The sequence below is a fragment of the Microtus pennsylvanicus genome, chromosome 19 (genome assembly GCF_037038515.1).
Source record: "Microtus pennsylvanicus isolate mMicPen1 chromosome 19, mMicPen1.hap1, whole genome shotgun sequence".
NCBI classification, from domain to species: Eukaryota; Metazoa; Chordata; class Mammalia; order Rodentia; family Cricetidae; genus Microtus; species Microtus pennsylvanicus.
The window spans coordinates 17142998-17166972 of record NC_134597.1 but is presented as its reverse complement, the minus strand read 5'-3'; the positions used below and the strand labels follow the sequence as shown (position 1 = coordinate 17166972).

The window sequence follows — 23975 nt, the reverse complement described above, 5'->3', positions numbered from 1 at the left end:
GCTTTAATCATTGTGCTTTAGTCACGGGGAGTCTACAGGGCTCGTCATTGCTGGTGTTTTCTTTGATCACCTGATAAAAGTGGCGTGTCAGGGAAGCATGAGTTCTTTCACTACAATGCCACACTCCTTCTCTTAATTAGAAGGTATCTTGTATGTGTGTGGGGGGCAGGGGGGATAATTTGAAATTACATCGATACCTGAGAATTCTCCATCAACTAACTTTTTTTGGTTCTTGATGTATATTGGCTAAAACCCATTTCTTCGTTGATTCACTAGGTACAAGGAGTTGCTACAGTTATTGATTGGAGTCCTACAAGATCAGGATCTTTGTTTCCCCCTTTCTTTCTAATACTGATTCTTTAAAAAAAAAAAAAAACAGAATAAGAGCCGCGTGCCTGTTCTTAGGGTTGATATAGGAAATCAATAGTTCCTAATGAGACTTTGAAATCCTTCTCAGAATTATATTCACCCTCATCCAGACCACTGTAGCTTCATGCTAGGGTCCAGAAAAGGTTCTCACGGCTGGAGTTAACACTAAATACACATGAGAAGGTGCTAAATTAACCCACATGGGCAAACAGTGCATCTGTGTAGCTGAACAGCTCTTCCCAGATGTATAGCTAATATCTAGGCTCACCTCCTTCCAACTTCTTTGTTTAGAATGAAAGTTTTTGTTTCAGCTCCAGGAATTTCAATCACCTTTGCCTACTGCTTTAAGAGGTACTTGTCAGACTTCCCTGTCATTATCCATTTGACTAAAATCAAATAGTGTACACATGCTGGGTGGAGTGCAGGGCTCTCCGTGAGTAAGGGAGATGTCATAATCAGGGCAGGATGCCTTCAGAATCTTCATGACAATAAGCTGAACAAACCGACAAGTTGCTTATTACACATCTTTAAGAAAATGATCCTGTTAGTAAGTCTAACACGCTTTCAAGGGTGGTGGAGGTGAGGCAGCTTTTAAGCTACAAGGGCTACTGCATGGCTTATAAGGAACAGATAACTCCTCCCTGCACTGGGCATGGGTTGAGATACTGTGCAAAGCATGCTGCCTTTAAGGTGTTGAAGGGAGGAAGTATAGAATGCAAATGAGGAAGCATGACTGCCTGCAAAGAGAAATGTGAGAAGGTTGACTCGAAAGATTTTGGAGGCGCTCCTACATGGCGCAAGTCATTACGAGATGCAGCACGGTAGGGCTTCAGAAACTCCCTGGTGGCATACAATACATCTTTTTAAGCCAGGGAAAACCTGATTTCGAGCAAATTGGGTAAGGGTGGGGAAGTATTATGAAACTCTCCACTTTGAAAACATATAGATAATTGCGATTTAATTAAAACAAACTGGGTTCGTCTTGGAAATCCTCAGTTATTTATTTACTTAGAGCAGTGGTTTTAAGCTCTATAATTTTGGAAATTCCCCAGAGGCTAATTATCTAAAATGACTTTCCTTGACACTCAAGAATGGTAGACAGTCACCATGAGTCATTTCTTTTCCAACAGGTATTTTAGAATGCGAGGACCATGAGGGACACTTCGTATTTTTCTCTCTTTCCTTTGTGTCGCTATGTACCTGGCAGATAGGCATGCTCAATTAAGAAGTATTAAGTGAATAAATGAATAAAATTATTACGCATCAAATTCAGGATCTAATATCCATGACAAGACAGTTGTGCTGGGTGTGGTGGCTCTTCCTTGCAACCCCAACACTTGAGACGTTGTGAGCTGATGCACAAGGATTGCATAAATTCCAAGTTGGGCAACGTAGTGGGTTGCAGACCAACATGGGTCACAGTGTATGATGTTGTGTCCAAAACCAAAGCAACAAAACAAAACCAACCTCACAAAGATGTTCTAAAAAGTTCTCTGTTACAGGATTGGGAAGCGACATAGCTTTTTTTTTTTTTTAATGGATAATTATTACAAAGTTTCAAATACACCCCAAAGGCCTGGAGACTAAAATCTGGGGAAAATCAAGCCAGTGATGGAAAGTGTAATTGGTCCGTGTAGCAGTCAGCCATTTGTCTTGTGTCGTTGACAGCGCTGCCTTGAAAAGTGATGATGAAATGATTTACTCAACTCCAAACTGCTAATGCAGCAAAGGATGGATAAGCACCCACACAAAACAAAATCAAGGAATACATTGTGAGTTTTAAAGGCACCACTACATTATGCCGCCCACAGAGCAAACTCTTAGGTCATTATTAACAAAAATATACTGTTGGAGACATATACTACTGGGATTTAAAAACAAAACAAAACCATAGGAATGGATAGTATCTCAGTCTCTCTCTCTCTCTCTCTCTCTCTCTCTCTCTCTCTCTCTCTCTCTCTCTCTCTCTCTGTCTCTCTCTCTGAAACATGTGGAGGGGTGGTCAGGGTCAGGAATCTCCAGATTCTCTTGTTCTCTTCTGTACATGCTAGCTAGGTGACCTGGGCGCAAACAGAGGATGCTCTTGCCCCCTCCTCTGCATACATCGGAGTACTGTGATGACAGACAGATGCATCTGGGATGGTGTCCATCTTTGCATGTGTTCTGGAGTGCACACTCAGGTCCCCATGCTTACATATCAAACGCTTCACTTATGACCTCCCCAGCCAGAAAATAGAATCTTGATATTAGCAGGACACAGGATCTCTTGAAGTCAAAAAAATAATTTTTTTAAAAAAAAATCAATATATAGTAGTTCTCATTCTTTTGAGAACTCTTAGTGCATATAATGCATTTATTCATCTTCATCCCCTACTCCTTCCCCGAACTCCTCCCAAATCCCCCTTGCACCCCTACACCCCCTTCCAAGTTGTCAGATATTTGATTAATTGAGTCCAATTTGTGCTGTCCATAACCTCACGGGTGTGGGACCGTCTGCGAATGCCTGGCTGACCTACCAGGGCCAACACACTTTACAACTGTTTTCTAAATTTGTTTCTCTGTGCCGTGGACTAGTGCAGCTCTCAGACGTCATGAGATAAGTTTCTTTGTCTAGTGGACAGTGGCTCAAACCTGGCAGAGAATAAGTGACCATAGATTGCTGCATCACAAGAGGGACATAGGTATCCACTCCCTCTGCCCAAGGCTCAGGGACCGTCTCTGAATACAGTGAAAACATCGTAGTAGCCATAGGCTGGGAAGGACTAGGGCAAAATGGCATCTGGCAGACCTGACAGGACAGTGACAATCAGGAACTCACCAGCTATTGCTGCTGGTCCAAGATCAAGGCAGCGAGCATTCCAACAGAGGTGGAGGGGCTAAGCCCTCACCCCTAGCCGAAAAGCTACTCCCTGTTGATATCTGCTGGTGGCGGTAGAACCAAGTTTCTTTAAAGATTCTTTTCAAGGATTTATTGAAGTTTAGACTTCTGCCTATGTGTCTGCCCACATGTGTATGGGTGCTGAGGAGGACAGAAAAGGATGTCACACACCCTGAAGCTAGAGTTCCAGGAAGTTGTGAACCCCACGACGTTAGTGCTAGGAACTGAACACGAGTCCTCTAAAGAGCAGCAAGTGCTCTCCACTGCTGAGTTATCTCTCCGGCCCTAAAGACTCTTCTTCTAACAGGAGCTTTTCTTTGAAATCACTGGGCATAAATCAGCCCAGAGGGAATGAGCCACAAGAGGGCTCCTAACAGACCCACAAAGGAGGGAAGCCTAAAAGACACAGTGAAGCCAGGAACTTCTCCAGGTAACAGGCCCCACCCAGAAAATACTGGGAGCAAACTGCAAGTTGCAGTACCAAGTATTTATCTCTTCCTGACACAGATTAAGGTCTGGATGTTAGAAGATGCCCACATACGGCAGAGAAGCCATCACACTGTCTTTTATGTCCCCTCGTACGCAGAGCTACAGCACTTCCAACAGCGCAGAAACAGCGCGTTCTCTTCCTCTTTTTCGCTCTCCCGCTTCTTCACTTTGCAAATTAAAACAACATAAGCTAGGATGGATCCCGTTTCTAGACACTGAAAAACGAGGCGTCTTTTTTTCAGCAGCACCGGGGAGACCTGAGAATTTGTTAGATATTAAAGGGGGATTGCTGTCTCCACTTCCTGAACGAGAAACGATGGAGATCATCCCGGCAATCTTTTCTTTTCAGTAAATCCCTTCAGGTAAGTCTGATACATTCTGAAATTTAGAAACCTGACGTAGATTATACGGTATCTATATTTAATCTTCCCTTCATCCTTCACTATTGTAATTGCTTTGGGGGAAACTTCACTTTGAAGAGAAGGAACAAGCTATGAAAGTTTAAGATTATTCCTGCTAAGAAAACAAAACCTTCAGGAACCCCACACTTTACATTAAGGGCTATGTATGTCACATACATACAAAACACTTTCCTAAGTCAGGCCCCAAGTTTTTATTTGGTGTGTCCACTTGCTATGCACAAGTGTTTGTTGTACAACTGTCTGCAGTACTTAAGTATAATTTTAACACTTTAAACATAATAAACAACTACCCATTGATAACATATATAATATTAGCATATATAGATTTTGCTGCACCTTATAATATATTCCAAACATGGAGAAATTACATATATATATATAGTTGGCAAAGTTTAATACCTATCAAGCCAACAGCTGCTGTCTGCTTAATTGCTTAACATTAGAAAATTGGAAAGAAATGTGATTATCTATCTAAGGCCAAGTATTAATTAGGATCAAATAAATATAGTTCCTTAGATCTCCATGGTATCTAATCTATATCAGCATCTTGCAGTGAGAACTCATAAATGATTATAGGCAGGCCAGATACATTAGAGAACTCTGCATCATATGCCAGAACTCAATTTTCTACTCAATTTACTTTACAAAATGTTGGTGGCATAAAAACACAGCAATAGGACCTAGATTTTCAATCAGTGCTTCTCCCTTGTGCTCAAGCATGAATAAGCAATCGTCAGAATGAAAGTAATAGCAGGGTTATTATAATTTACCTACTAATGTACATCCTGAGGGGCCAGGGATGGAATCATTACTAAGTCATAGGACTCTCTCCCTATCTGTGCTCTGAATCTTCATAAGCATTTGCTAAGCTGCTTTTCTTCCTTGTAGTCATAGAAATTAAAGACGTGATTTTTCTGGGAAGCAATAAACGATAGAGACTATTCAGTCAACATGAATTCTCCCAGAAAAAGAAAACAGACTCTTTCAGACTGGTGGAGGCAGAGCAAAGTGAGCCAGGAATGCTGGCTGTGGAAGAGGCGGTCCTTTTCTTCAGTGGTATAGCCACTGTTGAGTTTCCCACGCCATGAATGCAAGCAGCCATGTAAACAATATTAAATTCTGTGGGGTCACATGCACACAAAACCCAAACAAACAAACAGACAAACAAACAAACAAAAGAAGACATAAAAATGGGAGGAAGGTTTGTTAGGACTTATAGGGTTCAGTGGAAATGGGAGGGAATGAGAGAGATTAATGGAGCGTGTGTGTGTGTGTGTGTGTGTGTGTGTGTGTGTGTGTGTGTGTGCGTGTGTGTGTGTGTGTTCGTGTGAAAATGAGCAAAACACTCTGCATACATGTACAAAACTATCAAAGGATGTTTTAAAATCCTTTCCCAAGCTGGGTGTGGAGTACGTGCTTGTAATCCTAGCACTTGGGAGACCAGGGCAGAAAAATTACCGTGAACTCAAAGCCAGCCTGAAACATAGCAAAGATCTGTCTCATAAAACAAAACTTAACAAACCAATCAAGCTTTCCCCTATTTTAGTTTTGTACCTGCTACGGAAGATTTAGGCAATCTGGCAATATTTGCATCGGCAATAAACTCGACAGAATTTAAAACCAAAACCAGTGCCGGAGTGGGATGGATACTCCGATCTATAGCTCAGTAATACTGTCATTAGTTTGCAGAGAACCTTAAGCTGCCGGTGGGTAGGGATGGCTCTGAAACCTATTTGAGAGCATATCCTGATTGTGGGTTTCCTGCATCATTGTTCTCACTTCTTAAAAGACTCTCCCCCGTGGTGGATGATGTACAGAACGTGGCTGAGCTGGCAGCCATTCAGACAATCACTATGAGAGACTGGTTCTCGCTGAGCAGGGATAATGATTCCAGATTGTGAAACGAATTCAGAGCGAGGTTGCTGCCTCTCACCAGAGAAAAAAATCAAGTCATGAGATACTGGAAGCGCCCGAGGTAGAATCCTGACTAGACGGAGTCTTAGCAAAATGCTAATACATAGCATGGCCGCTTCTCTAAAAGAATATTCTCTTGGGAAGTTTCCCCTACTTTGTAAAGACATACATGATTCATGGTCATTCTGCCTTGACTGATCAGTAGAGTAGCTCACCGTGGCACAGGCCACTGAGACACAAAAGAATTAGAATCAGAGTGGAGAGCCACGTAGACGTGGAAGGCTTTTCTTCCATCTTCTTAAGCCATCCTAAGAGTGAAATTAATTACACTTATACTCTACAAGATAGACATTTAATTCCCTTTCTCCCAATTCAGTTATAAAATGAATGCATGTCTGTTAAAAAAACAAGAAGAAAGAGGAACAAAAGGATGAAATTGAGAAGCAGCTACAATTCCACTTTCCAGAAGCGACTACTTTTAACACCTTCCTTAAAACAATGCACCGGGAAGACAAAATGCTATTGCATATGGTGACGAGGAAGCCAGCATAATCAATATTTACACAGGAATTCAGAGCTTCATGGCTTCCATTTACTGCCCAGTCACCAAAGCAGGAGGAGCCCCAGTGGCTACAGGATGCTCAAGGATGCTCAACAACCACCCCCAGGTGTCAGGACCAGCATTCCAGTCAGAGTCTCTGGTTACTTTGTTACTCCTGGCTATCACTTCATCTTTGTTCTTTTGGAAACCCAGGACTTGGGGTTTGGTGGCTTTGCTCACGTATGTATTCATCTAGGCTGAGCACTGTATGTCTGACTTTCTGAAGAGGGCACAGGCATGAATTGTACCGCTAGCCATGTCACTGTTACAACAAAGAGGACATCGTTATGGTACTTTAGAGAAGAGATAGGGTCTTCTCAGGACAGGGGATGAGAGGCAGGAAAGCGGCACTTGAAGGGCCGGAGACAAGGCAAGACATCCAGGAACAGCTAGAGTTGGAATCTTGCTTTCAAAGGTGCTGAGACCACAGCAGGCATAGGGAAAAGCAATTGTGAGGACTGGAAAAATATAGCTGGGCTTGAACTGGATTATTACAACCACTCTGTGACACACTCTAGTGAGGAACCCATTTGAGTAATGGGGAAAAAGAGAGGGAGTGTGTGTGTGTGTGTGTTATGTGAGAACAATCCCCTACCCAGTGTGTGTGTGTTACATGAGCACACTCCCCTATCCAGTGTGTGTGTGAGTGTGTGTGTGTGTGTGTGTGTGTTACATGAACACACTCCCTTACCGAGTGTGTGTTATATGAGCACACTCTCCTATCCAGTGGAATACCTGAGCAGGGCCTGCCGAAAGGTACCCACTTTGCCCTTATTTTTTATTTATCATTACAAACCCAGGTCCTCATTCTTGCACAACAAGCAGTTTACACACTGAGCCATCAAGGGACCTGAAAACTCAGAGAATATTTTTAAAATATGTATACTTTAAAAACATCCTGGCCCAAGACAAATCATTGAGTATTAGAGATGTATGTGACTTTGCTAACTTGATTGGGCACTTCATGCATGCCAGGCACTATTTGTAAGTGCTTGGTGAGTACAGACTAACATAACCCCGTCAGTCCCTTTGAAGTAGGCATTTATGATGACTGTGGAGCCCGAATTTAAAAGAGATAAAGGTGGAAGCCAGATTTGAAGTTGAACACGTAGATCAACAACACAGCATTTACTCTGCCTATCAGGCGAACCAGTAGAAGGACATCCACTAATCCTGCTGTTAGAACACACCCAAGCCAGTCATGAGCATCTCACAGTGAACTCCCTGCAGACATATGGGAGATGCCCATTAGAGCTGTCTACTTGGAAACCCTCCCACTTTGGGGAGTATGGAAGATTTCCTCTGTCCTTTAAAGGCTCTCTTCATTTCTTCTTCCATTAGTTTACCAGCAGAAACACTGCTATAAAATCAATCCATACATTTGTTAGACACCAGTGTCAGTGACTACAAGTTTAGGTCATTGACAATAAAAATATAAGATTACCTAGAATTCTAAATAGAATAAGAATTATAGGAAAAATTCATATCTCATGAAGATTGCCTCTCATGTTCCTAGTTGGGTCAAAAGGCAGGGAGGCCACCGTAGGCTGGAGTCTGGAGATTCCTCTCTTCCCTGTAGGTCAGGACAGCTACTCCCTTTACCTAGAGCATCCTTTGCAGTACTAAGATGACGGCAGTCTATCCTCCGGCTCAATTTAAGCTCCCTTTCTCCAGCCATCTCACCTAAAATCCTCAGGCTATTTTGGATCCTGGGGACTCAGAGCTGCGACAGTCTACCACTGCAGCATAGACCACACTTGTAAAAAATCTCACTGTTACCCTGTTTGCACACTGCTTACAGCTCCCGTCCACAGCTGCCTCCCTGATGTCCTGCATCTTCTCGCTCCTGGCACATACTGATGAAACTCAGGATCCCACCACTTTACATTTCTCCTGCCAATGAGGTGGGGATGCCATTAGAGGAGGGGGCGAGCCTGGAGAACTGATAAGACGCTGACTCCTTTACATTCTAATATTGGGTGGTTAAGGTAAACATCTCAGCAACAGAGAGCTTAGGAAGTTATATGCACAAAATGTAGTTGATTAAAAAAGAACACTCAGGGGCTTTGAAAATGAAAAACCGTGCAAAATTTATTAGAAGGGGGTACTGCATGCAGATCATACATTCTCGAGACACTCATAGAATATGTAAAGATGGGAACCATGCATGTAAAGGCTACATAAGCCATTGATCTGCAAGATGTAAGCTGTCTAGTATGGCACACACCATACTTAGATTTCCCTTTGGTACTAATTCAGGGGTGTGTGTCACTCTTTCTGTTTCCAGGTTGCAAAGGTCTACAAAACGCAAACTTTTTTTCTTTTCAGTTTCTCTGCAAATTGTATATAGTCCAACAGTCACTCCACTCTATCTATCTATCTATCTATCTATCTATCTATCTATCTATCTATCTATCATCTATCTATCTGTCATCTATCTATCTATCATCTATCTATCTATCGCATATATCTTTTGTTTTTAGGAGGATCTGGAATAATCCTCTAAAATCAGGACATTGGTAGTCATAATTCTTCCAAGATGAAATAATTCCGTGTCCCCAGTGACACAGAAGAAAGAGACTACTAATTACCAAATATGTTTTTGGTACCTATGATAGGTGAGTTTCTGTTTTAGACAGAGATATACAATAAAGAAAACGGTCCCATAGACATGTATGCTTTCTGTTGTTCCACAGACTTAATTATAATACATTTGCCTGGAACAACATCCACAAACTGTTAGCGAAATCAAAGCAGCTACAGAGAGCAGCAGTACATAGAGGGAGATGCTCTCAGACTGTCAGGAGGACAATTTAATACACACAAACAATAAGATGAGGCCTAATTACTCCTGATGAAAATAGGGAAGAGAAAGAAGAAAAAAAAAAAGAGAATGCTCCCTAAATGGATCAGTGTAAGTACTTTATAAGGATGTTCTTTGTAACGAATGCAAGACCTTATAAATATTAGATAGGCTAGCCTTTCGTCAGCCTAAGACCCAGTGTGTCTTCCTTTAGGACTTTGGAGCCATCTTTCTGATATGCAGAAACCTCGTTAGAGTACCAGGTCTAACACAACTCCCAATGTTCATAGAAAGACAAGGACCCAATTTCTGCAAGCCCCTTGTGCCAATCTGTAATGGATTTCCTCTGGAAAAAGTGAATCTGTCAACACAGGTAGTCATTCCAATTGCCAACTAATTACTGGATGAATACCATATGACCAAAATTACTGTCAAGTCTTTCTATATGAAGGCTAATTATAGTTTATCTTAAAAATATGGATCTAGTAAGTTATGTTTGATTGATTATGAACTGCAGAGTCCTTTGCAGTCTCATGGAGAGATGTCCTTTGATGCCTAGCACATATTCTTCATCATCATCCCATAACTGGTCCCCTATCTTCTCTATATCCTCATGGAAAGAATTTCTGAGTTAAGATAAATTTTTATTTTTAGCTATATTTTCTCCAACAAAGGCATTAATAGCAATTACTTCTGGAGGTTAAAATAATTCCAACTATTGTGCATACATACATACACATACACACATATGTATAATTTCTTATCTTAAATGAACATGTTTCTTCATGCATAAACATATGCCAAACTGACACAGTGCACACCAGGGAAAATAATCTGGATGCTTATACTTCATAAACCCAGCACTGAGGGTAAATGACTAGAAAGGCATACATAGTAGTTTTCCCCCCACTAGGTCTCTAATGCCTGGGTGTGACCAGTTGTTCAGTTTATCAACAGAACTTACTCTACTAAATTAGAAAGCTATAGAGCTAGAGCATCCCCTAGTGTACTGGGTTGGTTGTGTGTGTCAACTTGATACAAGCTGGGCGTCATCAGAGGAAGGAGCCTCAGTTGAGGAAATGCCTCGATGAGACCCCACTGTAAGGCATTTTCTCAATTAGTGATTAATGGGGAAGGGCCTAGTCCATCGTGGATGCTGCTATCCCTGGCCTGCTGGTCCTGGGTCCTACAAAGGAGTGGGCTGAGCAAGTCATGGTAAGCAAGTCTGTAAGCAGCTCCCCTCCATGGCCTCTGCATCAGTCCTTCCTGATTTCCTTCAGTGATGAACAGCAATGCTAAAGGGTAAGTCAAAAAAACCCATTCCTCCCAACTTGATTGTGGGTCATGGTGTTTCATCTTAGCAACAGAAACCCTAAGACACCCTAGGCAAAAAGTGCAGCCTGTGAGTACAAGAATCCAATTTTAAGTTGTTTCTGCTCCTGACTGGAGACCATCAGTTGTCACCTGGGAATGTTCTACTGGCTGTCACAATACCTTCTATGCTCTTCTGACCGACCCTGGTGTCTAGCTTGGAACCCTGAGCGTTTTAGCTTTCCTGTGTTCCTTTCTGCCTCTTTCAGAAAGAGCCCCATGTTGGAGTAGCTTGGGTTATGTCGTTTGCAGGGCAGAATGTGCAGGCATTTTATGGGGAGGGAGTCTCTGAGAAAGGGGGCATCGTAAAGACATCTAGGATCACCATAATGACCTCAGCCCCGCTCTTATGGATAACTCTGCCCTCAGTCTCTACTGCCAGCTTTTTTTCTCCACAGCAGTCTCCCTAGGGTGACTTTCTAGACTTACTGTCTTTCTCTGAATCCTGGCTTCCATCAGGTCCACTGCCACAGTTCATCTGATGCTACACAGCTGTAACTCCTACCTTTGACTAGGGTTCAAGTTTCCTCCTCTTTCTATGGAAGCCACGGATCATGACCTGTGGCAATAGGTACATCAGACTGTTCAATGATAATTAGGATGCTTCCTAAACAATGAATTACAATTTGGATGCTAGTGTTCAAAGAACACAACAGACCCCTTGTATTCCAGCCAGAACAAATCCTACTTCTGCTTTAGTCTAGGGGATCTCTGACCCCAACAAAATAGTCTACAGTCTACTGTAGTTATAACATGGTATTTAGAGACAAAGGAATAAACCATCATACAGACACACATACAACACATACACACACACACACACACATGTGATTACACTGGGTTATATAAAAGCACTGTTATAGATGTATATAATTTACCTTGAACATATTCCATCATGCCTTCCTATTGTCTTCTTCTTACCCTTCCCATATGCTATTATTCCTACCTAGCCTCAGGGACTTTCATGTTATCTATGCATATGCTGTGTGTGTGTGTATGTGTGTGTGTGTGTACAATAGTGAAATTGAACTTATTAACTTTTGCATTACCTCACATCTTTATCATTTTGTGGCAATGAGAACATGTAACCTACACTATTTCTGTGATTTTTGAGAATACAATACAGGAAAACTCTGAATTTGATACCATACACCAAAGCTTATTCAGCCTCCACAACAAAGCATGATGAATCATTGCATTTACCACAGGCAAAATATCTACCGAGAATATAAATCTTAAGTAAGCTTCAAATAATACACAGCGCATAGGAAATATATGTCTATAAGATGCATTTTAGCTGATCTACTCTTTCTAAATCCTCCTGTGGGATTATCAGACGCGCCCAGGCTTGTTCAATCTGTTCGGGCTCAAGCTAAGACACTGCCAAACAATAATCACTTGGATTTGCAGCATATAGTCCTTGCTCAAAGAGCTTTTTTTGGCAACAATGGGAAGCATTTATCTAATCCATACTCAATTAGATAGGGTGTTATTAAGAACTTTTTACAGATGAAAAACCTGAAATGAAGAGCAATTAGCAGCCTCTTCTGCCTACAGGTCACCACAGGCAGGGAATTGGATGCACAGTGCCCTGTGTGCACTTTGTGCTCGATCCACTGAGACTCAGTCAAGCACGGACCCCTATCACAGTGAGTAAAGACAGAGCTGTGGATCTTACCTAGTGACCTTCTCCTTTTCAACTAAACAAGATAGATGCACTGAAAAATAACTTACAACAATGATTTTTTTTTCAAAATCTTTCTTTGTCAATATAAAGAGGGCTCAGTGAGCCGTGCACAGTAGGAAGTGACAATCCTGTTGCTATGCTCTCATCTGTTTCCACTGAGTCATTCTCCAGGATGATGATACCAAGGGTCTGGGCTGTGTTTTCCCAGGCCTCTCCTCTCTGCCCACATGAATGTGCAATTTTAGACAGAAATGGGGCAATTCTGTTACTTGATTTTTTTTCCACTCCTACACTTGAAATGAGAATGAACAATCTCTTTAATATAAGGCATTCAAATATAAGGGATCAAAGAAGAATAAATAACGGATTGAAAAGACATCCCAGAAGCAGGAAACAACCCAGACAAGCCAGACTCCAGCCATTACTCTGCATAGGTTCACATAGTCTTTGTGTTAGGTATGGTCTGAAATACTAAAGTGTATGCCTTGTCAAACACCACACGGCCCACGTGGCTCTATGTTTTTTCTCAGTAACTTCTCTACTCTATAAATTTATCAAGTAAAAAAAAGATATTCTCCTCCAGGAAATAGATTCATTTAGTATTTAAAATCTCCCTTCATTCGGTACCCAGGCAAACCCAACACTGGTCATAAGGGCTGCATTTTCTGCCTTGTGCCCATTGTAACCCTTTAACTAAATCTTATCTTTAAAAAGGTGCTTGGAGGCAAGAAAACTTGAGAACATATCACTATGAAAAAGTCAATTCCAAGTTTCTTTAAAGAATGCTAAAGGGAAAATAATATAATCTTTGTAAGTCTAGGAGGTAAAGATATTTCAGTAGTGACAACTTCTAAGAATGGAACAGTCAAAGTTCATGTATTTCCAATAACCTTATCATTGCTCAAGCTTGTTAGGTAAGACCTAACAAGTCAAGTAAAAAGAAGATTCCAGCATCTCTTAGGATCATCTTGAGCTACACATTCATAATAGTGAAAATGAAAGACAAAAATATTTGTCCTCACGCAATTATGTTGAATTGGACACTGTCATAGAAAATCTAATGCTATACTACTACAGAGTGAACCTCGTCTTCTAAGAGCTTACAAAGAGTAAAACTGTGGAGTCGGGTTTTAGCACTGACATCCCCAGGTTTTCAGTCAGCCCTCCCACCACACCTCGCCTATCTTCCTAAAAAAACTTTCACATTGGGACTGTTATCTTTATGGAGCAGCCCTGTCATTTCTTAGCACAATGACAGCAGTCCTGAATAGAAAAGTTGTTTTTAATCTACGTAAAAAGCACAATTAAGAGAGTAATTCTTGCCTGCTCTCTGCTTCTCCACCCATCTGGTAGCTAGGAGGGATTTGTACTGTTCCTTCATCTACTTCAAGCATATAAATAATCTCAGCTTAAGTGATTCCACTGGAATCATGTTGGTGTGTCCCATGTCGAAAATGACTTCTGGTGGCTTGACAGCACCCTTACGGAAAAACGTCAAGCTTGCAGTTTTTATTAGCAGAATAGCCTATGGGCAAACACTGTCAGAAATCTTCTAAAGAGTTCAGCTACTTCAACAAATTCAAACACCACAACACAAAATATAGACTAAGCGTGTAAATGGAATCGTTTCTGCTCTCTACAAAATTAGGTACATTTAAGAATCACACCATGAACTTAATTTTAAATTTTATATGTAGCTATAATTTTTGTTTTTGAGGAAGAATAGTAAGCAAAGCATTGGAAGCACTGGTCAGCCTTAAATGTTCGAATTTTAAAATGAGGTAAATGCTATGGTAAATAAGGATTTTCTTGGGAGAGATCCATTCATTTGGATAAAATTCTTAGCTATTTTATTTCATATTGCAGCTACAAAAGAATAAAGTCAGACTGTGCAGGAACTGTAAACAACTATAAAATTTCCTTAGACTTTTAAACCATTCCAGAAATAATTTCCCAACCCAATAGAAGGCATTAATATAAACAACACAATTCATCTTCCACCGTCACCCGACTGTCGAATATCCCTTTGGAAACGTGTTACCCTTCCACAGCAATGCCACAATTTAATACGTTTGCACTTTGGATCATGAGACTGCTTCTGATGGGAGGTAAAACCAACAGGCTTTTGGTTATGGGCAGGGTCATAAAACCCGATTATAGAGGATAGAGGTGCTCATTATGTATGCACAAACTGATTCGCTCCAAGCCTGGTCATTTGACCAATGAGCCATGCCTTGCTCAATTAGGACATTCAAGGGAGTAGTTCTATGGCTAGCTCCCAAGATAATCGTATATTGCACAGTGGCACTGCATTGCTCCCAGTTTATCTACTGAAACTCATGGTAGAACGGCTTTCTTCTTAGCTCACCAGGTATACCCAGCTTTTCTGGGACCTGGAAAAGCTGGGCAACACCTAAACAGTCTTCCCATCTGTCCATACGTATCTGCTGCCGTTTCTTGGAGCGATGAGAATGATAACTCTCCCCAAACTTGAGAGCCTCCATTTTCTAGTTCTACATTTTGGGTAAGGGAGGGTGTATAAAGGCACTGCAGGCTAAGAGTCCTGGTAATCACCTGGCTTCTTCGCTTAAAGATTCATTGGAGCAAAAGGACCCATAAATTAACAAAAAGAGAAAAGCATGTCCTTCTATATAAAAATAGACTTTGCTGGGCTTTTCTGTAAAATCAAGCCCAGACTGGTCAGGCTCATAGTCAGTCCCTTCTACTGTGAGTTCATCTCCCCAACCCACTCATGTGTAATCAGTGTCTAACTGCAGCACTTCTAACAATATCCCAAGTGGTTACCAACTGTGCATCCATCTCCCGCTCATGTTCTTCCAGTCAACACTACAGCTTCTCTTCCCTCCAGGGCTTTGATCATGACTTCCGCTTAGGATTCCTTCTAACCTACTTCAAACATTTGTGATGATTCAAGCCAAGTATGGTAATCAGACAGAATAATTTTAGAGTTTGATTCCAGTGAACTCAGTCACAGTCATTCAGAAGGAAGACACTTCCAAAAAAAAAAAAACGTGCATTATCAAAGTTTGCCAAATGAGTTGTAAAATAATCACTAACACAATTATAACACTGGCCACTAGGACTTACTGGAAGTTTCCATTTAAAGAAAGGTCTAAGCAAGTGCTTCTCATTTCATTAGCTCACTTTATGCCCAGTTTGCCCTCAGGGAGGTTATGCATCGTCCCAAGGAATAAAAGTACAGTCCTGAGATCTAAGCCCAGCTCTATCCAATATGCTATACTACCAAACTTATGAAAAGCCCACTAAAAATCAGGGAAACTAAAATAATGCACTAGGTTTTATAAGAATTCCTTTTTACGTACAGTAACAGTTACAAAGCAAGAAAAGGGGGGGAGAGGCTTCTGTTAATTCTCACAGTGTCAGTAATATGCTTACCTGTATAGGACCAGCCAATCTCTTCAACAAGTTTTCTCTGTTGTCTGTAGTATCCATAAGCCCAATCTAGAACCAAGGAAAATTACGTGATTAACTTTCAGAAAAGCATTAAGAATTATGTTGCCCAAATTCTTCACACCATGAGTGGTTAGTTCAATATTTGTTTCTATGTCACCCTCCCAACATCTCCACTCAATTACACCTCTGCCATGATCAACATCAACGCCCCTGTTCTGGAGTAGTTAGTAAATGCTGAGCTCAAGCAGAGATGGAGCAAAGTTCTCAGCAACTTAGAGGCATCATCACAAAGAAGGGCATGGTCAGAAAGGACAGCTTGTCTCTGTTCAATATATGAAATCCTGTTGCTTGAAAACATATTTGTGGTTTTATAGATCCAACACATATTTATAAACACTTAAAAGAGCCCAGTGGCTATCTTATGTTCAAAACTTGTGTTTCTTTTAAAACACAATGAAATTAGATATCTTGAAATTGAAATCTTTTTTTGGGGGGGGGTTGTATAGAGTTTATTTCGTGGGTTACAGAGGGGGAAGAAAGGAGAGAAAGGAGAAAAAGGAGAGGAGAGAAGAGAGACAGAGGCAGAAGCTGCCTCTGCGGAAGAAGGGCAGACAAAGCAAAACTGAAATCTTTTTTTTTTAAATGTCTTTTTAAAAAAAAAAAAGATTTATTTATTTATTATATACACAATGTTTAGCCTCCACGTATGCCTGCAGGCCAGAAGAGGGCACCAGACCTCATTACAGATGGTTGAGAGCCACCATATGTGGTTGCTGGGAATTGAACTTAGGACCTCCAGAAGAGCAGTCAGTGCTCTTAACCTCTGAGCCATCTCTCCAGCCCCAAAACTGAAATCTTTAATGTATGACTGTGACTGGGGAAAATATTATTGTAGGAGGAGACTGCTGGTTCATTTCTTGGCACCCAGACTCGAATAATCACACAGAAACTACATTAATTACAATAATGTTTGGCCAATAGCTTAGGCATATTTATGACTAAGTCTTATATCTTAAACTAACCCATTTCTTTTCATCTGTATCACCTCAAGATTGTATCCTACTAGTAAGGTTCTGGTGCGTCCTTCTGTTTCAGCAGCTACATGGAGTCTCCCTGACTCCACCTACTCTCTCCCTTTATCTCTTCCAGGCTGGCTATATTCTGCTAAGTCACTGGCCAAAGCAGCCTTATTCATTAGCCAATAAAAACAACACATATACTGAAGGACATACCACATCATCTCCCTTCATTGTAAGTGAATTCATCCCTGGAGGAATGAAAGTTCCTGGTGCAGGTCAGACCTTGGAAAGCTTCCACCATTATGAAAGTGGCAGATACCTTGTGGCCCAAGGAGAGAGGCTCTAGGGAGAATGTGGGACAATTCATACAGGAAGAAGGTGTCTGGAAGTCCCCAACTTCATTCTGTGTAATTCAAAATGTGCCTAGATCCATTGTAACACTCAGGGATCAGGATTCACGGTGCCAATACCGTGCCACAGACCCTTACTCCCTAACTACCGGAAGGTCCCTGCTCTATTTCAGCTTCAGGGTGAGTTCAGGAAACCTTTGCAAGCTGTGTCTGGGACCCAAACAGTGCAGCTGACAGAACTCTTTATTCAGAAAAGACTGTAGACAGTTTACTAATGACCTTGAGGAACAATGTTCATTCAAATATGAAGTTCTCACCACTGTCCTGTGAATATTCACACAAACGTACATGTTATATGTTGATCTTTTTCTTATTAATGGGGAAAACTATTTCTTATTCTTATTACCTACTCTTCATACATTTGAATATGGCTCATGTTTTGTATAAGCACAATTGTACAATAAATAATTTTGTGATGGACCTCATTCGTTTTATGTAATGTTTTCAAGGCTCCTTCATGGTCCGCACTCACCAAAACTTCATCCATTTTCTTTTTACTCACAAAGAGTATTGCACTCTATGGTTACCAAGTCAGGATCAACTTCCCCTGGGGTTGATTAAATGCTGATCACTTATTTCCTGGTGCTCATTTCCCTTTTCTTAGACTTCCATTTTACTGCAGAAATTCTGGAACTCTAAAATCTTTCTCTTCCATTAAGATGGAGAAATCTTTAGCAGCCAATCCGGCAATTTGCTTCTCGAGTACTGGGTACGAGGCCGGAGGAGTACAGGCATCAAGGGAAACAGTATCCTTGTCTCACAGTCTCAGTGAGAACTTGCTGCACATGGCGAGAACCTGAGTTTATTTTTCTTTTGGATAACATCTATTAACAAGCACACGTTACTACTGCGTTCCCCAGATGTCATTCAGGTCCTTCCCACCCGCTCATGGCAGCCCTTAGAAAACCGTACTTCACAGGAGCTGAGGTCAGATTGGCTCTGGCTTTTCTCTTCTACGGCAATAGCCTAATTTGTCTCCTGAAAACTGTTTTGAGAGCAGACATGCCCTATTTAATTTACCCGTTCATCATCCAATGGGCTCTCCACTAGTTTCCCCTTGGGGTATATTATGGAATAACAGTGCTGTGAACAGTTACACCTGCATTTGTTTCTCTGCTTGACGGTGAGATTAGGCTCACTGTTAACTGTTCAAATCCAGTTCTCTTAAAATGATAGTTATGTAGATGAATTTAAATGCTGAGAATAAAGAAAGATATACAACTTGAACTTTAACAATTTACGGGGAAATGTTCTGTTTTTCACTATGAGGCGATAATACCAGAGGACTAATTTGTACATGCAGTCATCGATAAAAACGGAAGCACTAATACCCCCACTCCCTGCTCCCCCAATCACTGATCCCAGGATTAAAAAAGCTCCTCATGACTTTGGTAAGGTGCTGTTTCCTGAGCAGGATCCTTGTATACCTTAAAGAGAAGTAAAACAAAGCAAAACCATGTAGCAGTCTGTGGGCACAACTGAAAAGAAATCCGTTACAGAGGATTAACTGGATGTGTGTGGTTTGTCCAGGCAATCAGCAGGATGTTTCTCCTCAAACTCTGCACCCACCTTGCAGGAATCATTCTCTAATTGTTTATGCATCTGAAATATTTCACTTTTAGCTGTTAGGTATTTTTATCATATAGAAGCCTTTGGATGATTTTCCAAGATGATACCATGCAAAAACTGTACTTAACCAGGGTTCCTTTGAAGTAAGTGTAACGATAAACCCTTGCTTAAACATTCACCACAAAGAATGACAGCAAAATATGAGCCACGTTTTGGCTTTCCTTCTAGGGCTTTATTACCACACAATGAGCGTTTTGTCCTTGGTTTCTAATTACATACATTAGGGAAGCCTTTTCAATGCTAGATTCCCAGGTGTTGGTAGGTCTCTTCAGCTCCTTTATGTATTGTTCCCTTAATTGTGACTTCAAACAATCCCGTTACACATTCATATGCTAATCGCACAGACCTTGGGCGTGAGAGAGTACCCCACTTCGAGAACTACACTCAGAGGTCGGACAGATGAGACATGATAGCTCCAGTGAGCAAGGAGAAAAGGATTGGGCTCACTTTTTCCCTAGCATTGTATGCCCCGAAGGCCAGGAAATCCCACAGAAAGTGTGATTTCTCAAAGAGCTTAAACATTCGCCATTCACTCAAAGTATAAACTGTAGAGTGGTGTTCTACTTTTTTGTAGATCTCAGTTTCTGTCGCTTTTAGATTTTTATTTCTTTGCATTGAAAACACCTAAGTCTATGTCCAGACTAGTTTTAGCTCAACTTTACACAAGGATGAGTCATCAGAAGAGGGGAACTTCAGTTGGGAAAATGGTTCAACCCCAACTAAGTCTGTTCAGGTCTGTTTTGTAATGATACAGCAGGAGAGAAATTCTAAGGAATTGTACACGAGACTATACGGGAATGAATATCATCCAAGTGAGTCTTTTAAAAGGCTACTCTGAAATTTGTTACAAAAAAATATTTTCTAGTGTGAAGTGATGTTTGAAACTGCTTAAAACTTGAGAGAGATTCAGCTTTTGTTCTTTCAGATAACTTTTGTTATCTGCCCCCCCCTTCCGCCCCCCAGATGAGAACCAGACCCAGGGCCTTGAGCTTCTAGGCAAGCTCTCTACCACTGAGCTAAATCCCCAGCCCCATTTTTATTTCATTTTTGGTTTTTTTTCTTCTTTCAGAAAACTTTAAACATTCATTTTTCAGCCCATTTCATCTTGCTCTTGCCTTAAGAATCAATATAAGGGGCTCAAGGGATAAAGGCACTTGCTGCTGAGAATGCTAATCTGAATTCAGTCCTGGAAACTCAAACAGTGGAAGGAAAGAAATCCCTACATGCTTTCCTCTGACTTCTGAACCAGGAAAAGCATGTACTCTCCCAGGCCAAAAAAAAAAAAAGTAAAAAAAAAATATTTCAAACAATCTATATAAAAATAAGTAGGAATATACATATAAGCATATACACAATTATATATTTATTTCTCTTTATACTCATGTAAAGGAAAGTTTTACTTTCTTTGATAACCACCATTACTATTTTTCTCACGTTTTAAATCCCCTCTTTCCAAATAAAAATGAGATGTTTATTTCCAACTAAAATATCATAAATATTTTAATCATAAAATCACTTCTGATTGCGAGTTTACCCTAACTAACCTCTCTGTTACATCCTGATCAACATCTGCCTCCTGCTACAGACTGTAGGAACAGTGTTTTGATTTTGCATAAAAAGATATGTCCATATTTAATGTCGTACAATGTCCAGAATATAAAGGAGGGAGGGGAGAAACAGTTATTCTCAGAAAAAGAAACCAGGGAAAACACAACCACAGAATTTCTGAAGATGAATTTGCCAAAGTAGATAATACTTCTACACCTGGAAATCTTTAAAGACATCTCCACACTCTTCAGCAGAGGGAGGAAAGAAGTCGGTTGGTGATGAGAACCCAGAAGGATGGGGAAAGAGACAAGAATAGGATGAATTTTGGAAGCTCTTGGGAAAGGCTCACAAGGAAAGTCATGAAGAGAGGAAGTGCGTGTTCCAAGAGAAGAAAGGGGCTGATAGTCAGGAGCAGCAAAAGATGGAGCTTTCCAAAACTTGTAGGGTCAGCCAACCTCTCACATCAGCCTGCAGATCATTAGAGACTTACTCTTGGGGACATTCGTTATGAAAAAAGGTTGAATCAATCTCCCCACCTTTAATTTTCAGCTTACTTCCTTTCCTTCCTAGGACTTCTGGTTTCGATGGAAAGGATGTAGTTTCCTGAGCTGATGGAAGCATGTTGGCTCTGATACCTGTCTCAGTTCTCTTTGGAGTATATCAAAAAAGATTATGGAGCAACAAGATAAATATTTTATCTGACGTGAACAGGTTTGGGAATGTGTCCATAAAGAAAGTTAGGTGACTTGTAACAGCATGAACAAGGGGCCAGAAGCCTGGAGACAGTGTAGTATGGTCAGAGCAATTATCCACTAAATGTTTTGGCATGCAGATACTATGCAGCAATAATTTTTAAAAAGACTGACAGTGACAGATGTCATGATAACCTGTTATGAAAATACAATAACGTAAAATCTGAAATGAGCGTTTCAGCAGAGATTCCACTTGTTATGAAGGAATATCTACGATAATACCACACAAGAGTAAAGCCCCTCTGTGTGGTAGGCACAACATTTATGTAGCTGTGTCCAAATACCTGGCAGAGATGCCATAAGAGGGGGAAGATTCATTTTTACCTCCTGGCATCAAAGCATTCAGTCTACCGTTTCTTGGCCCCATGACTTGGGAAGAACACAGTAACTGAGGGAGACTGTGGAGGGAAGTGAGCTCCCCTCATCACAGACAGGAAACAGAGAGACGGGCAAAGCCAGGAAGACTATTCACTGAAGGACCATGGATGGTGACCTACTTTTTCCAGTCAGATTTCACCTCCTAATATTTCCAAAACCTCCCAAAATAGTGCCACCAACTGAAGCACTGCCCACCAACACCCAGGCCACAGAGATCGGTTCATCTTCAGGCCAAAATATGTACCCAGATTTCCCTGTTGGGATTGTCTTTCTCTTTCTAACAAGAAACTTCAATTCATTATCTGAGTGATCAAATGTCAGCAGCCAACAAATGCACACTTTGCATGTAAAATTAAATTTGCCTGTGTGTAAAGAGTCTTCAGCATCATTTCAATGCAAGTCACACCAACACAATTCTCTGCTTAAGGGCAACCGATCAATGGTGGATTTTCTCTGCTCATTCTCTTGTCATTCATTTCTAATGACTATGTCGCCTGTCCTTTTCTCTTTTATGAAGTATAGACACAAACGACATTTGTGGCTATGACCTGACTGATTATAGTCAGCCAGATAATATAGCTTCCTTAGGATATAGTAATCGCCCAAACATTTTCTTACTGTTAATGTAACCCAAGTCTCTAGAACCATGTCTCTTTGTAAAGTGTGTACATTCGGGCTCAAGAGATGGCTCAGAGGTTAAGAGCACTGACTGCTCCTCCAGAGGTCCTGAGTTCAATTCTCAGCAACCACATGGTGGCTCACAGCCATCTATAATGAGATCTGGTGCCCTCTTCTGGCCTTGTGGCATATATGGAAGGAATGTTGTATACATAATAAGTAAATAAATCTGAAGTGTGTACATTACTACGCCTGACTCCAGCTGTTCCCTTTCAGCTGGCTTCCAGTGTTAGAGGGAGCATGCCACTGGGTTTCCTCCCTTCTGCAGGGGCTTCACAGCAACATTAGTATTGAAAGTCTCAAAAGTTAAGAAGGAATACAGTGCCAAACAGGAGGGCACATTGGTTTGTATTATTAATGATGAGGAAGGCTAGATTAAAAATAAGTTTTAAGCTCAAGTAACCTGTTTCTAGACAGTAAACTTAAAGAGATAAAAAAAAGGTAGATGCTCGAAGAACTCGGAAAAAACCTTAAATAATAAAATTAACGAAAGATATGGAAAGATTAGTCATAATAAAGGAACAAAGAAAGTCATTTTTTCAAATGTTAATTTCAGTAGTGACACATCCAATGAAGTCTGTGTGTCTCCTAGTGCTGAGGAAGAGGCAGAGGTGAGCCATGAAATGTCATTGTTCAGTAGACACCGAGGACCAACAGTGCTTCCCCAGCCAGGGAGTTTACCCACTCTATTCAGAGTATCCAATGACAGCTCAGAATGGTCACAGACACTTCTTGGAGAGTACATTACACTACAGTATTTTCCTATACTTAAACACACACTCTTAACCTTCAGTGACACATCTATATTTCTAAAGCTGAAGATTTTTAAAATTTAAAGACATGCTCATAATAATCTTTATCACATAGGTACTCATGCATGTTTGTTTTAGATGAGTTATAAAAATACATATGTACAAAATAGTTTTTAAAATCACACAATCTTTTTATAGACAATTATAGTTTATGATCTTATGCATTCATTTTATTTATTTATTGCTTGAAAATTTCATATATGCATATAATGTTCAAGTCCATCCCCTATTTCCTCCCTTCTAATTCTTCTCCATCCCCCAATACACACTTTCCCTCCCAAATTCATGTGCTCTTTGCGTTAAGCCCATTGAATCTACCTATTTTTGCCTGTACGTGCATGCATGGGTATAGACTCATCTTCTGGATCATGGGCTGCTCAAGGGCTGCAACCATGAAGAGACCTGACTCTTATTCCCCCATCAGCATCAGTTCCCAATCACTCCTCAGTTGGTGCTGGAACCTCATGACCACCCACCCCCATGCGTGCCAAGATTTTACCTGGCTTATCTTGTGCATGCAGTCCCAGCGCTGGGAGCTGATGTGTGCAATGGCCCTGCCATGTCCAAAGAACACTGTTTGGTTGCAAGCAACCACTACCTCTGGCTTTTACAAGTGTTCTACATCTTCCATATTGATCTTTGAGTCTCGGAATGGGGGGTATGCATATGTTTAAAAAGTGTTCTGTAGTCATATATATATTTAATTTGAATTTTACATAAACTTAATGAAATCTTTTACTCAGTTGATAAAGCGTATTTTTCACAAACTAACAAATCACT

General features: G+C 40.8%; 1 protein-coding gene across 4 annotated transcripts in view; it reads right to left on the bottom strand.

Moving 5' to 3' along the window:
• Ptprz1 (protein tyrosine phosphatase receptor type Z1) overlaps positions 1–23975 on the bottom strand; it is a 171788-nt gene that overhangs the window by 104813 nt on the left and 43000 nt on the right. For all 4 annotated transcript variants that reach the window (XM_075953832.1, XM_075953833.1, XM_075953834.1 and 1 more), the window contains exon 2: positions 15952–16017. In XM_075953832.1, coding sequence (XP_075809947.1) covers positions 15952–16017 — 66 coding nt within the window. The remainder of the gene's footprint in view (positions 1–15951; positions 16018–23975) is intronic.